The sequence below is a fragment of the Mucor velutinosus genome (genome assembly GCF_035048745.1).
Source record: "Mucor velutinosus strain NIH1002 chromosome Unknown tig00000041, whole genome shotgun sequence".
NCBI lineage: Eukaryota > Fungi > Mucoromycota > Mucoromycetes > Mucorales > Mucoraceae > Mucor > Mucor velutinosus.
Window position 1 is genome coordinate 1,430,017 of NW_027041905.1, and position 15,432 is coordinate 1,445,448.

Sequence of the window (15,432 nt, forward strand, 5' to 3'; positions counted from 1 at the left end):
ATATATATATATATATATACAATGAGGTGGAGTTACGGTCTGTAGGAGGGAGGTGGTTTAAGAAGATCATTGCCATTATCATCATAGTCGGCCTGAGCTTGACCGTATCTCATAGCATTGTTGTCATTGATGGTGACTGGAGGGGGGGCAACATGTTGCTTGTCCTCATGTAAGAAATCAGAGGCAAACTGCTCTTCTTTGTAACCGGTGCTGCTAAATGGAACGGCATTGACACTAAAGGAGGTAGAGCTGTTATTGATGGTGTTGTTGGAGGTTGAATAGACAGGAGGTTGCTGATTGATGATAGATCTGCGTCGATGACGACGATACATAAAGAAGCCGATGCCGGCGAATAACAGAGCACATACAGTACCAAAGACAGAGGCCAAAATTTGAACGGTTTTACTATTCATATGATCACTATTGCGACTATTATTGTCTGAATGATGGGTATGACCGTCATTGGTAGGGCTTTCATTCTTGGGATGGCAAATGTAATCGCTACAGAAGCCATAATGACATTGATTCGAGGATTGACATGTGGAACCCACGCTTAATCGTTGACGACAAACAGGGAGATTGGCATCTTTGTCCACTGAGGAGCAGTAGAGACCGTGGCCACAATTTCCAAGATACGTATCTAATGGTCTTCGCAGATTCCATGGTGGCCATTCAATGACGGTTTGATTTGAATTGACGGTAGTGTTCTGAGTAGCCATAGGCAATTGTGGGATTGGGGCTGGGATGCAAGACAGTGCTATTCTGGAAACGTAAGAGCCTGTGAACACAGGAGCTTTCTCTGGGGAACTGAGGATCCAGCTATCACCTTGAGCGATTTGACAGCTCGCACCTTCAGGGGTAACAACACATCTGGCAGCATCGTCAAAGCAAGGCCATGTGCAATTGATAACTGAGTTCTGAGTAATAGCATTGGTGATATGTGTGGTTGCTAAAATAACGATAACAAATGCAAAATAAGTGCTCATCAAGCCGTTCTATGTAAGTTGGTAAAAAAGACATCTGAAAGAAACGAGGAAAAAATCTTGGCTTTATATTCTTGGTTTGAATGAGACGAAAGTTCAGAAGTTCAAGAAGGATTGCAATCGCAGTATGTCTCAATTTGATGGGATGATTTCTAATCATTCAAGGAAACAGCCCTGCTCGCTACAGCAATTCACCTTGTTTGGCACTTGATGTAGTATGGAATAGCGCTGCCTTTTGTGTGTTTCAACAGGTGTTAGTAAACAAGACATACAGTGGGAAAAACCAGATAGCAAAAAAAAAAGCATATGTTATATGAAACATGGCAATGAAACAAGGTTTAATAGAAATCCAAAGGAAATCAAAATTTGCTCTGTTGGCTTAGAGATTCCTGGATATTTCGCAAGAAACAAGTGAAGCCACACTATTATTTTTTGACAACTAAACATCTGAAAAGGGCTACATAATTTATTGGCAATACTAGTGATGATGGCGACGTTGGCGATGATGGGATGATCTCTTCTCTACCTTCTTTACACAGACGCCATTCTCGCAATTACGGCTATAACATTGATTGGATGAGGCACAAGTAGAACCAGGCTGTAGTCTAATACGACATACAGGATTTGCTTTGTCATCACCGGTAGCAGAGCAATACATGCCTTCATCACAGGTACCAAGATACTCGTCCAAAGGTCCATCGGTTTCAGTTTGCATTGGGAAAAGTATCACCGATTGACCAGCGTTTGTAGCAGCGCCTTGATCTACATGTGTCAAGTTATGAATGGGAGCAGCGATACAAGGCTGTAGAAGTTGATGCGTGTAAGCACCAGTATAGATAGGAGACTTGTCAGTGGTAGGAATCAGCCATTCGGGACCAGTTTTAGCTTTGCATTGAGCACCTTCATTTGTAAGGACACATACATCACCGGTATTTGCACATGGCCACGTGCAATCAATCAAAGACCACTGAGGTTGAGGTTGTTGGGCTTCAACTCCAACAAGGTAGGATGAAGTGATGGAAAGTAGGGTAAGGACTTGCAATTTCATGTTGAAGATATAGTTGGAACAGATATTTTTTGGTCTGTCTTTATATACAAATTTATGGGAGTGCTATGAAGAATATATAGCCGGTATATTTTATTACTGTTGCTCCAATTGGTATTTTAGATAGTTGCATAGAAACTTCCTTCTCTGCGTTTCATGAAAAGAGGATTCTCCACCTTGCTCCTTTTTGACGTCTACCAAACGAATCATCAAGCCAACAGCTAAAATCAGAACTCCAGTGCATCTCAAATGCAGCAAATAGGCATTTTTGTACTGGTTTATAAGGATAGGTTACACTCAGATGGCATGATATATGTCGAATCATGCTTTGAATACAAGCTAATGAAAAGTGTGTATTTGTACCCATGAAGCATATCGTTACATTTTTTTTGCTCGAAAAACTATGAATCACTGCGAAATCTGGATGCCTTTAAGCCGTGTTTTCTCGCGTTGGGAGCCGTTTCTGACTGCAAGAATAGCGCCAAACAAAAAATCTCGATTGCCTCTTGCTTACTGATACCTTTGTTCAACTTTTTGGGGATCAAAAAAACATGGCCAAAAATCCTCCAAAAACCATGAGGTATCCCTCATGGTTTTTATCGAAAGTTAAACGATCACATTTTTGACCCCAAAAATGAAGACTTTTACTAAGGCATATATTACTTCCAAGCTTTTTTTTTTTTTTGTATTTAAATGTGTTTTTTATTTATATTATAGACAGTAAGGTGCCATAAGGGTCTTACATGTCTAAGAAAGAAGAAATTAACTTGGAATGATCTTCCAGAAAAGAGGAGAAAACAGCCCGAGTGATCCAAGATTTACCATCAATTGTGCAGCCCCAATGATGTTGCCAGATAGATGAGAAGGCAGCGCCGAGAAGTTCCAAGATGGAAATGTCCAGAGGATTGTTGTCCTGGCCGTGAAGGGTGGTCAACCCAATCCAGATGGCCTCGTCCGTAGGGAACAGATCAGCAAGACCAAGGTGAGAGACAAACTCATACCAGAAGAGGGACTTCATACTGCAGCCAATGACCATATGGTATTCATCTTCAGTTGCTTCATGACACATCTTACACAGTGGGGAAGGATACTTCACACGGTTCATGGAGTGCAGGCGAACCTGCACCGAGAGATGTCCATGCAGCAAACGCCACCACGGTGTAAATGCCTTGGGCGGGAGACAGAGAGACCAGAAATCACGCCAGAGGTGAGGAGGAAGCAGGAGATGTGGTGGGCGATAGCCAGGAGGATGGGCTGGGCGACGCAACACGTCAAATGACGGATGCCAGGAACGGCGTAACGCCCCGAGAGTGATCTTGTCCACTGTAGCTTTTGAGCGAGGGCCAGTGGTGATGAACCAATGCGAAAAGCTAGCCGTGGGTGAAGAGGGGGTAGTGGAACTCTCCAGCAGTGCGGTTCGCTCTGGAGCGGTGAAGGCCATGACGGACCTGAGAGGAGCAGGGACAACCCAAACAGGAGGACCCTCGATGGGGCACAAGGCATTGAACAGATGTTGCAATGCAGCAGTATCACGGGGACGCACGCAAACCAAGATGTGGGAGTTGGGGAGCACGCTCAAGAGGCTGGCAATCAAGGCATGAGGTGGCAGTTTGTCACTGTTCCTAGTCAAAGGCAAAGTCGCTGTGGGAGACAGGGAGCATACTTGTAACCAGGGCAGATCTAGGAGCCACCAAGACGGCCACTCAGGAGTGAGAGTCAAGGGAGGCAAACGAGTGAGTAGACGAGCCAGATGCTCCAAGTGAGGGCATTTCCGCACACGAGGCCAGCAGGTACGTGGGTATAGCAGCAAAGGCAGCACAGTAGCATGACCTGAGTATACATGGAATGTATACATCAGCCAGGGAGTGAGGAAATCCGCTGGGGATCTGGGACGAAGCAGACGCTTGACATATATGAGATGCAAGGCGAGATGTTGCTTCTTGATGTCAACCAGACCAATACCTCCATGCTTCCTAGGAAGGCAGAGAGAATCCCAAGCCACAGTAGGCCAAAACGAGACGATGTACTGGCGTACCACGCGCTGTATCTCCTCCAGCCACTTGTCAGGAACCACAACCACACGCAGGAGATGCCACAAGCGAGACAGCAGAAGGGAATTCGCCACTAAACCCTTTCCACGAATGGATAGCTGCCGCTTGGTGAGCAGATTGCAATGACGTTGAATCTTCACGGTAATGGAATTCAGGAAATGCTGCAACTGCTCTTCTGTATGATACAGAGGGTAACCTAGATACCTCACAGAGCCAACTGACGAGCTGTCGTACCACTCAATGTTAGACGTTTCCGTCACTCGCTTCCAATCAGCATGAGCCTCGCCTGACAGCGACAACAGCACGGTTTTCTCCAAATTGACCTTGGCGTTGGACGCTTTGCCATAGAGCGACAAAAGAGACAGCAGCACAGGCCATTCCGCCGTAGAAGTCAGGAAGACTTCCAGATCATCGGCATAGCTCAACAGCTTCACCCGTGGAGGGGTCGCCGGAGCGCGTAGGAGATCATGGTCGCCTTGGACCGGCACGAGAGAGGAGGCACGAGAGATACGCCCTGCGAGAGGAGCACGGACAGCGGTAGACATTGAGACGCCTTGAAGAGAAGGGCAGGCCAAGATGGTTCTAAGGAACGGCTCGAAAGCCAGGTTGAACAGCAAAGGGGACAACGGATCACCCTGTCGTAAACCACGTTGTTGATCGATGGGGGCGCCCAACCACCCATTGATTGACAAGGAGATACGAGTACCAAAGAACAGACTTGACACACTGGATACCAACGATGCCGGGAAGCCAAACTGACGAAGAACCATCGCCAGATATGTCGGATTGACCCGATCATAGGCTTTCTCTTGATCCAAGAGTACGGCGACATTGGGATCCTGAGGAGCTGCATCACGGAGGTTGGTCATCAGCGTCTGGTTCAACCACGCATTGTCCGAGATGAGCCGGTGAGGCATAAAGCCTGTTTGGTACGGCGTAATCAATCGGGAGAGGACACGTTTGAACCGGTTGGCTAACATCTTGGTGAACAGCTTAGCATCGCTATTGATCATCGAGAGAGGTCGCCAGTTCTTGAGGAGCTCTGGATCGCCCTTCTTGAACAGCAGTACCATCCTCGTTTCTTTCCAAGAGTCAGGGAAGACACCACGCAGCGCATCAGCCAGCACTTGCTGCAAGAGAAGCAGAACAGCAGGGAACTTCGCCGCCAAATAGCGATACACCTCAAACGGAAGGCCATCCAAACCAGGAGACTTGTTCTTGGGTGCATGGTCCAGTAACAGCAAGACAGAGTCTGTAGAGGGTGGTTCAATCAGCCGGTCTGCCTCAGCTTCTTGTAGCTTCGCATCAGCAGGGATATTGTCAAAGAGAGAGTTGACGGCAGCCAAATCAATGTCTTCAGGTGTGTAGAGATCCTGATAGAAAGTACGAGCTTCTTGGAGAATGTCGCCCATGTCTGTCAGCTTCTCTCCAGTGCCAGCCTTTTTCAAGGACTGGATGGTTTGTTGCGCCTCTCGATCCTTAATCACATTGAAAAAGTATTTGTTGTTTTGCTCTCCCATTTCCAGCCAACGAGTAGCCGAACGCAGCATAGCTTGACGAGTGTCATCTTGAATCTGTTGCTCAATCAGTTGCTCCAGTCTTTTGATCCTTGCCGACTCCTCCGGGGTCCCAAGTAGCTGTTCCCGTTCACGTTGGAGGTGGGAGACTCGAGCTTTGAAGCGAGCCTTCTGGCCTTTGGTGAACTGTTTGGCACAGTACTTGATGATCGACTTGAGAGATTCCCACTTCTCCTGACCAGAGACACCCATATCAGCCACATCTGTCGTATAATAGTCAGACGCCAAAAACATATCCACGGTTTTATCCAAAAGAGCTTGGAATTCACGGTTCTCAAGCAAGTACGGATTCAAACGCCAGCTGCCAGGACCCAACTGGACGCCAGAGGTGACCAGATCGATTGTGAGGAGGCTGTGATCGGTCCACTCAGGTGGAATGTGGTGAGTCTGAGTGTTGATGATACGAGTCGCCATAGGAGGAGGAGCAAAGACATAGTCAATGGTGGTGCCAGCTTTAGGGAGAGTCATTGTGCCTTTTGGAAAACAGTTGAAAAAATGAGTGTTCAGCCATTCAACAAAAGGTTGGACTCTAGGGAGACGAGCTTCGACCGCATCATGCAAATGGATATTGAAATCCCCAAGCAAGATCCACTGGGAGTCAAGCATATCAGACCAGAAGGGCATGGACATCAGCTCCTCCAGGAAAGCATAGCGATGGGCTCTGTGCACGGGCATGTACACATTAGCTATCTGGCATATGGTGTGATTAGCGTCCTTAATAGTGGCGGTGATGCAGCGTTCGTCACGAGAGATGGTGGCATCCGCGAGCTCCAAGTCTTGCTTCAGACACACTATTGCACAATGCTTCGAGACGACAAAGGAAGACCGAGGAAACATAAAAGAGAAAGCACGCACATTATCATCAGTGAGGTGGGCCTGCTGACGGTAATGAGAGACCTCCTGCAGACAGAGAATATCTAGCTGGAGGGTTTTGGAGCGCAGAAAGGAAGTGAATTCCTTCTGTATAGATTTTGAGGAACCCTTAAAGATGCTCCGGGCATTAAGGGTACCTATGCGCAATGATTGTTGTATCATTATGCCCTATGGGCGACATGATACACTTGAGGCTGCGACATAGACGTCGAGCTCATAGAATGACGGCGGAGAGAGGGCACATCAGTCTGGAAATCATTGGGAGAGGAGACATTGTCAGCAGATAACTTGGGATCCAAATGCATATGGAAGGACGAAGCTAACGGAGCATGCTTAGAAGCATCGCTACCGTTGGGAGAACGCTGGAGGGTCTGGGGATCTACCTCCATCACATCCGGAGACTGGTCCCAGGTTTGGCTGTCATTTGCGGAAAACAAGGTACTGATCTGGCTACTTGTGAGCTCGGTCGTTTTGCCGGCTAGCTTGTCTGTGGTGGTGGGCTGAGATGGCAGTTGCTGCGCGAGAATATCATTGATCGCAGGGGATGCTCTGTGGCCCTTCTCTTTTTCGTTAACTTTATCAATTGGAGTGACTGAGTAGGAATCAGTGTGATCCCTTTGGCTCGACTCATATTCAGCGATTGCTTCGTCAAAAGGCTTCTCTTCCTCTCGACAGAACTTAACAGTGTGTCCCAACTTGTGACATTTGAAACATTTGCGTTTAGCTAGGATAGGACAAGCAGCGCGAATGTGTCCACTCTGACGGCAGAAATGGCAAACTGGTGGTGCTCCTCTGTATGTCGCTGGCACATAGACATCCCAGGCGGAAAGGTAAAGCATGCGACTCAAAGGCTGTACGTCGTAGGAGTGACCTTCCGCGTCAGTGTACTTGACCGAAGTGTCGATCAGGAAGCTGACATGACCCTCAAAGAAGCCATCAACAGTGTACTTCTTGATTTGGTATAGCTTACCATAGTATTTCAGCGAGCGTTGCAAGTCCTCCAGAAAAGTGGTCATGTTTGGCATGCGGACAATAGTCATCTGCACATGGGTGAGTTTGCCCTCGCTGTTGTCCTTGACAGCAGTAGCTTTGTATACCACATCGCCATGAGTGATGCCGTTGTTGATGGCTCGTTTGGCATCCTCAGGGGAGTCAAATTTAGCTTCCACCAAGAGATCTCCAGTTGACTTCTGGTGATACAGACTAAGGGGGCGAAACTGGACATTAGCAGCTATTTGTTCCTGAATGAGGCGATACGCTGTTGTACGATGCACAAAAAGTTTGTTTGGAAAGGTAAACAAAACCGATCCCGGTGTCAAAGCTTGCTGCAGGATGGCAGTAGCTTTACGAGTGAGCACCTCGGCCTTCAGATCTTCGTGTTCGAACATAACTTCAGGAATTAGTTTAAAATGGTCATCTTTAGCTCGCTGTTGTGGAGCATTGATGACCTTCTTGGAGAGGCCTCGAGAGAGGACCGTGACCCAAGAGAGGTCAGTGGTGGTAGCCATGAGGATGGGTAGTGGAACGCTGGTGGTTATAAGGTTGTAGATGTGATTTAAGCAGTGGCGTAATTTTCACCTTAGGGGTAGTGATGGTTACGCGAAAGAGCCTTATATTACTTCCAAGCGTTCCTCTCGATCCAAAGCAACCCCTGAAACTTAGTTTGTGGGGCCTTTGTATGGAAAATCTCAACTATTTTGCTAAAAACGACATTTCATATTTTCTAAAGTTTCTCTATAAGTTTATTCAAAACATCTATTGCAATTGGCACCATTGGGTGCGCCTTGAAAAGCCTTTCAGAAAAGCATTAGGAAGTATGGGGTGATCATCACAAGTTACATAGTCGAATCTGGTAAAATAAGTCGAATTAGATCCAAAAGTCCCAAAAATCAACAAAAAAGGACAAATTAGTAAAGCAGTCTCTTGAAAAAGCCAGACTGAGCACATTATTACCTTGAAGACTCAAGCGTCCGCTAATGCAGCACCGCTGTCGTCCCTTTTCTCGTTTCTGTTGCGGAAAGAGGTGGTCTTGGAAATAATGCCAGTGTTGGATTGACTGGGTTTTGGATTGAATACAGGCAATGGCTGCTTGAACAAGAGAATGGGAAGCCCAGAGACAGCGATGGCCAAAGCGGATGTCTTGTCTCTACCTTGAATGGCTCTGTGATTGAGAACGGACACACAGGCAGGATTCACGGTATCCCAATCAATATCTAGAGGTTTCTTCGCATTGGAAGCTGACTTGTTAGAACTTGGTTTGGTACCCAAAATACGGACAGAGGTAAGGCCAGGCAGAATGGCAGCTGGAAGCCAGTGTAGCTATAATATTCTCTAGTGGGTATATAAGGCAGCAGTAAGTTTCCCAGAAGCATGCACACGCAATTCTCTTCTTCCGTGATATCGGGACGTTCCTTCTTCAGCTGTGTATGGGTAATAGACTTTCCAGCTTGCCTCGCCAAGAGATTTCTCGGAGTAGCTTTGAGAATCATAATTCGTCTTCTAAGCAGATCACGGGTGCCTTCCTCTTCTTCTTGTTCGTCTTTTTCATCTATTAGTTCAGAAAGAGGGAGCAGTTCGTCAATAGGCATATCAGCACTATCAAGATCAAAGCTAGCATTGGAGGCAGTAACAGCGTCAGAAGTGCCAGAGGGAGCAGTAGGAATAGATACACCTGTAGTAAAAGAACCTGAGCCAGAAGCAGATACAGTAGCTTGATCAGATGTAGTACCAGAAGTAGAAACAGACTTGACAGGATGCTTGGCATCAACGTACATGTGAGTTATGCGCTCTTGACTATTTCTGGCCAGCTTCGCCCAGTTGTTGTCTTCTGGTTTGCCCTGTGCCTTTCTTTGATATCTTTGAAGTTTGTACTTCTCTGATCGGATGGCGTTATGAAATGAGTTTCTGACCGACTTAACATCTTGCTTGGATTGCTTCTTTGCTTTGGTCTGTTGAAGCTCCCAGTAATGCGACTCTCGTTTTGGAGCGAGATGCACGCGAAGAAGAATCTCCAGTAGCTTTTTCAGTGATCTGTTAAATGCCTTATTACTTGCTCACATGTTTTCGAGATTTGTTTTGTACAATCCTCGAGCCACCATCATGAGTTCACTAGCAGGTTGAGGCGTATCCCTTGCGATAGCATCGAGTATTGGCGCATTGGCGGACGACAGAGCAGCAAATGTAGGATGCGAGATCTTGGTACCTCTTTGGCCAAACAAAGCAGTATGCAGGTAATCAATGTGTCTGCTCTGGAAAAGATCCTTGACACCATTGCAAAAAGCCGTAGACTTCAAGGCATTAGAGGGTAATGGAGGAGCAAAGGTAGTGACATCAGTTTTCATATTGTAGCCTGCTGGAAGGATGTCTTGTGTTTGGAAACCATGAGCTTTCTTCAGCTGAATATTACCACTACGAGTTACGAGCTGCGAGGACTTCATTGAGAGCATCAATGTGTATACCACCAATTGCAAGTCCATAACATAATCAGATACATCATGCAATGCAGTATTTAGCTTCTGCAAAAATGACTCGACAAGATCGGAAGGCACATCCTTTCATAAAAGGTTCTTGAAAGACACGGTACAAATGCGATATTCTACATTGTCTTGGGGAGCTTCAACCATGGATTTATCAAAGGGATTATGCGAGATTGAAGACATTGCTGCACGTGAAGGAGCGCCAGACACAGAAGACATGTCGGATACCATGTCCATGCCAGAGAGGTCGCGGCGAAGGAACGCTACAGAGTCAGAAGGAGCAATAACCGGTGTAGCTGGGATGGATGCACTTTCACCAGTGAATGTAGACGTAGTGGCCTGAGTCTGTAAAGATACCACAATAGCATCGAAGTGATCCTTGACGTACTGTTGAAAGTACTGAAAGTTTTGCTTAGTGCCAGGTGTTCAAGATGATTTTTCAACTCATCTTTGGCACATTGACAGATCTTTTCAGCAGTAGTCATGACACCTAGGGGGAGCTTCTTCACCGAGAGTAACGTCTTTTTGAGTGCATCCAATTTACTAGGCTTCCCTTTAGAAACGACACTTCTTTGGGGAGAACGACTGGTTTGAGTGCCAGTAATTAGACCTCTTTGTTCTACTTTTGTTCGCACACTAGACATTTGACATAGAAAAAATAACAAGACAAGAAAAATGCGAGCATTTGTAATGGTACAGCGATTGACCAGATCAATACATACTGTAACAAGAATTGTGCTTTATAGATTTGGTTATAAACAAGAGCTGTCAAGACACAAAAATATGACGAGAACTAAGAAATGGTTTTAGATAGTGTTTATGCTACGCAAACAAAGAGTGTAAATGAACGAGAAAGGATGGAGAGAAGAGAAATACATACTGAGAATGGATGCAGCTTTCATGAAGGAAAACTTCAAGCGGTTTTACTGGTCAGGCATCAATATATCAGACCTAAAACAAGTTTGGGGTGCCTTAAATAATGCTGTCAATAACTGTTTGACAGATGAGGAGATATACCGCCACATATTAGACAGCAGTTATCTTAACATTATTCAAACGTTACTTATCATGTCCTGAAGAGAAGACCTACAAGCATGATCAATAAAAAGTTGTATAAAAAGTAAACGAAGCATTGTGCAATTCAATAAGTACAAATACATCCGCTAACGTCACATTGGAATATTGGAAAAGCGTACACTTGCTTTACAACTGACACCGAGTATTTGCCTGTGAAGCAAGTATTTAATTGCTCTAGAGCTCTGTAAGCCAAGCTGTGTGTACGCTTGATATTCATTATATAATAGACTAGCCGATCAATCTCGCTACGCATACAGGACTTGTATAAGATCTACAGCAACTTTTTTGAGAGGGTGTCATTGTAAAAACACCGCCATTATAGGGAAAATTTCCAACAAGTGCAAAAAAAAAGATATTCAAGCTGAACGATTGACCTTTCAATTCCACGATCCCCATTTAATCAGCATCACAATCATCATTGTCATCAACAGGAAGGCATTTAGGTCAGCCAGCAGCAGTGCCGCCCGCTAAAATCGATTCAAACTCAGTTTGTCTTTTCTGTTCAAGATTGGACAGATTTTATGTTTTTTCGACTTCTTTAATTTATTTTTTGATATTCGACTGTATAAATTGTAATGATCACCTTACGCTTCCTAATACATCCTTGAAGTACTTTTCAAGGCGCTTCCAATGGTGTTAATTGCAATAGGTGTTCTGATTGAGATTACCGAGCAATTTGGTAAAATATGAAATGATGTTTTTAGCGAAAATAGCCATATTTTGCATATGAAAGCCTCATAAAAGTGATTTCAGAGGCTGCTTTGGATCGAGAGAAACATTTGATTCAATACATATCATAGTAAAAGTCTTCATTTTCAAGGTGAAAAATGCGATCGTTTGATTTTCGATGAAAACCATGAGCTACCCCTCATGCTTTTTGGTCGATTTTTGGCCATGTTTTTTTTGGCCCAAAAAGTTGAGCAAAGGTGTCAGGAAGTTACTATTACTCGAGTGCGTTATTCTGGTGGCTCAGAAAGATCTGCATGTTAAGGTATGAAGGCTTGAAAGCTGTCAAATTTGGTTATGCTTTTGCTTTATAGCTTTTGTTTACATAGTATGAACTACATCTCTGGTAGCTATACTCTTCTGGAAAAACAGGTCTGCAGCCTGCGTAAGTTCTAGTTCAAGTAGAAGGAATATTGATTTTGGTAAGACTATTTCATGCAAATTTTGATGCGTTATATTATTGGTAGGCTTAATAATAATAGAAATATAAAGCTGAATTGGCTGCTTGAATGCTATGGTTTTGCACCTTCGCTTCGCTAAGGTAAAGCCCTCTTGTAGATCAAAGTTACCAAATGTTGAATTAGATGCGTTATGTTCTTGGTGGAGGGACCAAGTTTCCCCCCCTCTCCAATGCTAGCTTCGCCAGTGGTTTTTCGAGCCTTGTACGGTACTCAGTGCTTTAATTTTTTTTACGTCTCTGATCTCTGATTGATCACTTCGACGTTTTTTATATAGTTTTCTGGTAAATATTTTAGAGATGGCGGTGGGTGGCAGATGTCAGACATTATGCTCGCAAAATTCAAGGCATGCGGCATGGTGTTGAGCGAACATTTAATCAGCTTTGGTGGTGGTGTGTGGTGGCTGCTTGTTGGCTGACAAAACGCATCTCTGATCTAGATAATTGATGTCTACAAAACTAATAAGGAGGGGATTGCAACTTGAACACAACTTGAACAGTGTCATAGCTTAACTTGAATACTATTTTCTATTTTTATAATGTATTTTTTATATATAACAGATTCAGTCGTAGTAAAATTTCCTAATGAGGTGCAAATCCTAATGCGAAATGTAATTGACATCGTATTTAAAATAGCTTGAGATATTTTGAATATCGACCCTTGCAGAGAAGCGCCGTTTTGATGTGATTGATTAACTAGATATTTTTATTTTATAATTCACCAAAGCTCTGACTCTCTTCAGTTGGACACTGTTGCACTGACCGGTCGCTCGTTTCGTGACAACTCCACATCGACCCAATAGAATCAAATTAAATCAAGGATAGCCTCAACAGAGTTTCTTAGCATTAGCTAGTAGTTTACATTGGTCTATGAATCAATAGAGCTCTACAGGCGTCTACGGCCACAGCAAAACACTACTCAGCTTTATGCAAGCATATTTCCCATGGCGTTTATCAGCTTGTTGATTTTTGGAAAATACTTTATTACATAAAATTTATGCGTGCGAAGTACTAATGGGTTTAGCCTTCTTGTGTACCCCTTGAATTTTCAGATATAATGCAGCATTTTAACCTATATTCGCTTATTCTATTGCTTTTCACACACACATACATTAACAGATTAGCAACATGGATAACTTGGTTTGTATCGTTACAGGTGCTAATTCATTGACTGGTATTGGGTATGGTGCATTGATGCTTTATAACCATGAAATACTATTAATACAGAATTATGTAGTCGAGCTGCTGTATACGCATTTGCCAAAAAGAATGCTCGAGCTATTTACGCTACGGATATTTCTGAGGAGAATTTAGTGTCTTTGGCTGAAGATATATATAAAACAACCGGCGTTGAATGTATCCCAAAGCATATGGATGCTAGCTCAGACGATGATATTCAAGCTGTAATAGGAGATGCCATGGCCAAATTCGGTCGACTTGATGTGTACTTTGCAAATGCTGGTATTGCAGGTCCTCACCCTATGAAAACTGAGACACAGGATGAATTCTTGAACATGATGCGAGTCAATTCATGGAGGTAAATAGTTTGCAGTCAGCTTGATGTGTGATAGAAGACTGATAGGTAAAAATCAGTGTTTACGCTGGAATTAAATATGCATCAGAGGCAATGGAAAAGACATCTGCAGAAAAGCCTTCCAGCAATGGGTCAATTATAGCAACAGCATCAGGTACAGTATATCAATTTAAAAGGATGGCATGAATACTAACATTTGTTGCATTCGACAGTCGCTGGTGTTCGATCTGGCGCAGGTCCAATGTCATATTCTGCATCTAAAGCAGCGTAAATAAGCAGTGATAGCAATGCCCTGAAACTCATCTAACCAAGATTTTGTACCAGTGTTATCAACCTGTGTCAATCTGCTTCTTGGAGATTGCGCGGAAAGAACATTCGAGTGAACGCAATTTGTCCTGTAAGATTGCTCACATCTATCATGGCATGTCTGAACTGAAATGTCATGAACATAGGGCCTCATCGTGACAGAGATGACAGAAAAAGTATTGGCAGCCATCAAAGGCAATGGAACCATGGAAACCACTCTTATGACAAGCTCTGCCTTGCAGAGATTTGGCGACCCAAAGGAGGTATTTTGTGGATATCATGAATCAGGAGGTTGGATTACTAACCTTTTATAATAGATTGCCGCAATGGCAGCCTTTTTAGCTGGGCCTGAAGCTTCATATATCACTGGCCAAGACATCAAGGTGGATGGAGGCATGACAGCATCACTTCCCTATGCTCCTCTGTTTGCTGACAATTAGCTAGATATATAGTTTATTCGAAGGCTCTATTTTCTACTGTTGACCTCCATAAACATAGTTTTTCCAATCAAATGCCTTGAATGATGGGATGCTTTGACCTTTAGGGATTTGAGCATCTGTGACATACTCTAAAAACACAACATCCAAGTATCTTCCAAACTTGTAGCCAACATCGTGAAAGTGTCCAACGTTTTTGAATCCAAACTTTGAAAAGAGAATGACGGACCCTTCATTCTCTGATGTGATGCCAGCCATTATGTTGCGAAAGCTCATCTCCTTTGCAATGCGCATCATTTCCTTGAGCATCACTGCGCCCAATCCTCTACGTTGATGGCTTTGATGGATATACAAAGAGATTTCGGTGGTTCTATAATGCACCTGTCAGAAAAATTGACCCCTTTCATAACCATCCGAAGCTCTAAATGCTTTGATTCACTTACAATACATAGGCAGTGTGAGGTCTGAATCCACCATAGTTGGCGTATGCAATGGCCTTGTTGGTGTCTTTTTCAGCAGCTACGATGATGGGATATCCTTTGGCCTTGGTTTCCATGAACCAAGTTAATCGATTATCTAGAGAAACTTGCTCGTACATGAACAAACAGGTTGAATTGGCAATACGTTCATTGTAGATTTCGAGGATTTGAGGAACATCAGACTCGACAGCAGCACGAATTGTGTACAATTCAAGAGGATTACCCATTTCCAATCTAGTATATGAAACAAAAAGGAGAGATAAAGAAAAAGAAGATGAGCAATTTCTTATGTAAGGAAATGTCAAAGATGTTAGATTAGGGAAAGCCAGTCCATATCTCCGTATCTTCGGGCTCGGATGATCTTTTTCACTTTTTTGTGATCTTTTGTTCTTGCTCTTACCTTTGTATATT

At 44.0% G+C, this 15,432-nt stretch overlaps 7 protein-coding genes across 7 annotated transcripts; 1 reads left to right on the plus strand and 6 right to left on the minus strand.

Moving 5' to 3' along the window:
* Positions 1–32: 32 nt before the first annotated feature.
* On the minus strand, positions 33–986 carry RAD14 (DNA repair protein rad14; the record flags this gene model as incomplete). The annotated part of the gene is made up of 1 exon (XM_064820045.1): positions 33–986. One exon carries the CDS (start codon positions 984–986, stop codon positions 33–35), a length of 954 nt encoding a protein of 317 aa, XP_064683965.1.
* A 475-nt stretch (positions 987–1,461) lies between these two features.
* ATC70_000634 (S10_plectin domain-containing protein) lies at positions 1,462–2,031 on the minus strand (the record flags this gene model as incomplete). The annotated part of the gene is made up of 1 exon (XM_064820046.1): positions 1,462–2,031. One exon carries the CDS (start codon positions 2,029–2,031, stop codon positions 1,462–1,464), a length of 570 nt encoding a protein of 189 aa, XP_064683966.1.
* A 736-nt stretch (positions 2,032–2,767) lies between these two features.
* On the minus strand, positions 2,768–6,493 carry ATC70_000635 (uncharacterized protein; the record flags this gene model as incomplete). The annotated part of the gene is made up of 1 exon (XM_064820047.1): positions 2,768–6,493. The coding sequence occupies one exon, from the start codon at positions 6,491–6,493 to the stop codon at positions 2,768–2,770; it is 3,726 nt and encodes a 1,241-aa protein (XP_064683967.1).
* Positions 6,494–6,690: 197 nt separating this feature from the next.
* ATC70_000636 (uncharacterized protein) lies at positions 6,691–8,037 on the minus strand (the record flags this gene model as incomplete). Its single annotated transcript, XM_064820048.1, has 1 exon — positions 6,691–8,037. The coding sequence occupies one exon, from the start codon at positions 8,035–8,037 to the stop codon at positions 6,691–6,693; it is 1,347 nt and encodes a 448-aa protein (XP_064683968.1).
* Positions 8,038–8,491: 454 nt separating this feature from the next.
* ATC70_000637 (uncharacterized protein) lies at positions 8,492–9,966 on the minus strand (the record flags this gene model as incomplete). The annotated part of the gene is made up of 3 exons (XM_064820049.1): positions 8,492–8,848; positions 8,908–9,559; positions 9,611–9,966. The coding sequence occupies 3 exons, from the start codon at positions 9,964–9,966 to the stop codon at positions 8,492–8,494; spliced, it is 1,365 nt and encodes a 454-aa protein (XP_064683969.1).
* Positions 9,967–13,393: 3,427 nt separating this feature from the next.
* On the plus strand, positions 13,394–14,545 carry ATC70_000638 (uncharacterized protein; the record flags this gene model as incomplete). Its single annotated transcript, XM_064820050.1, has 7 exons — positions 13,394–13,446; positions 13,503–13,802; positions 13,859–13,953; positions 14,012–14,066; positions 14,124–14,196; positions 14,252–14,368; positions 14,423–14,545. 7 exons carry the CDS (start codon positions 13,394–13,396, stop codon positions 14,543–14,545), a joined length of 816 nt encoding a protein of 271 aa, XP_064683970.1.
* A 33-nt stretch (positions 14,546–14,578) lies between these two features.
* Positions 14,579–15,248, minus strand: ATC70_000639 (uncharacterized protein; the record flags this gene model as incomplete). Its single annotated transcript, XM_064820051.1, has 2 exons — positions 14,579–14,912; positions 14,986–15,248. 2 exons carry the CDS (start codon positions 15,246–15,248, stop codon positions 14,579–14,581), a joined length of 597 nt encoding a protein of 198 aa, XP_064683971.1.
* Between the last annotated feature and the right edge of the window lie 184 nt (positions 15,249–15,432).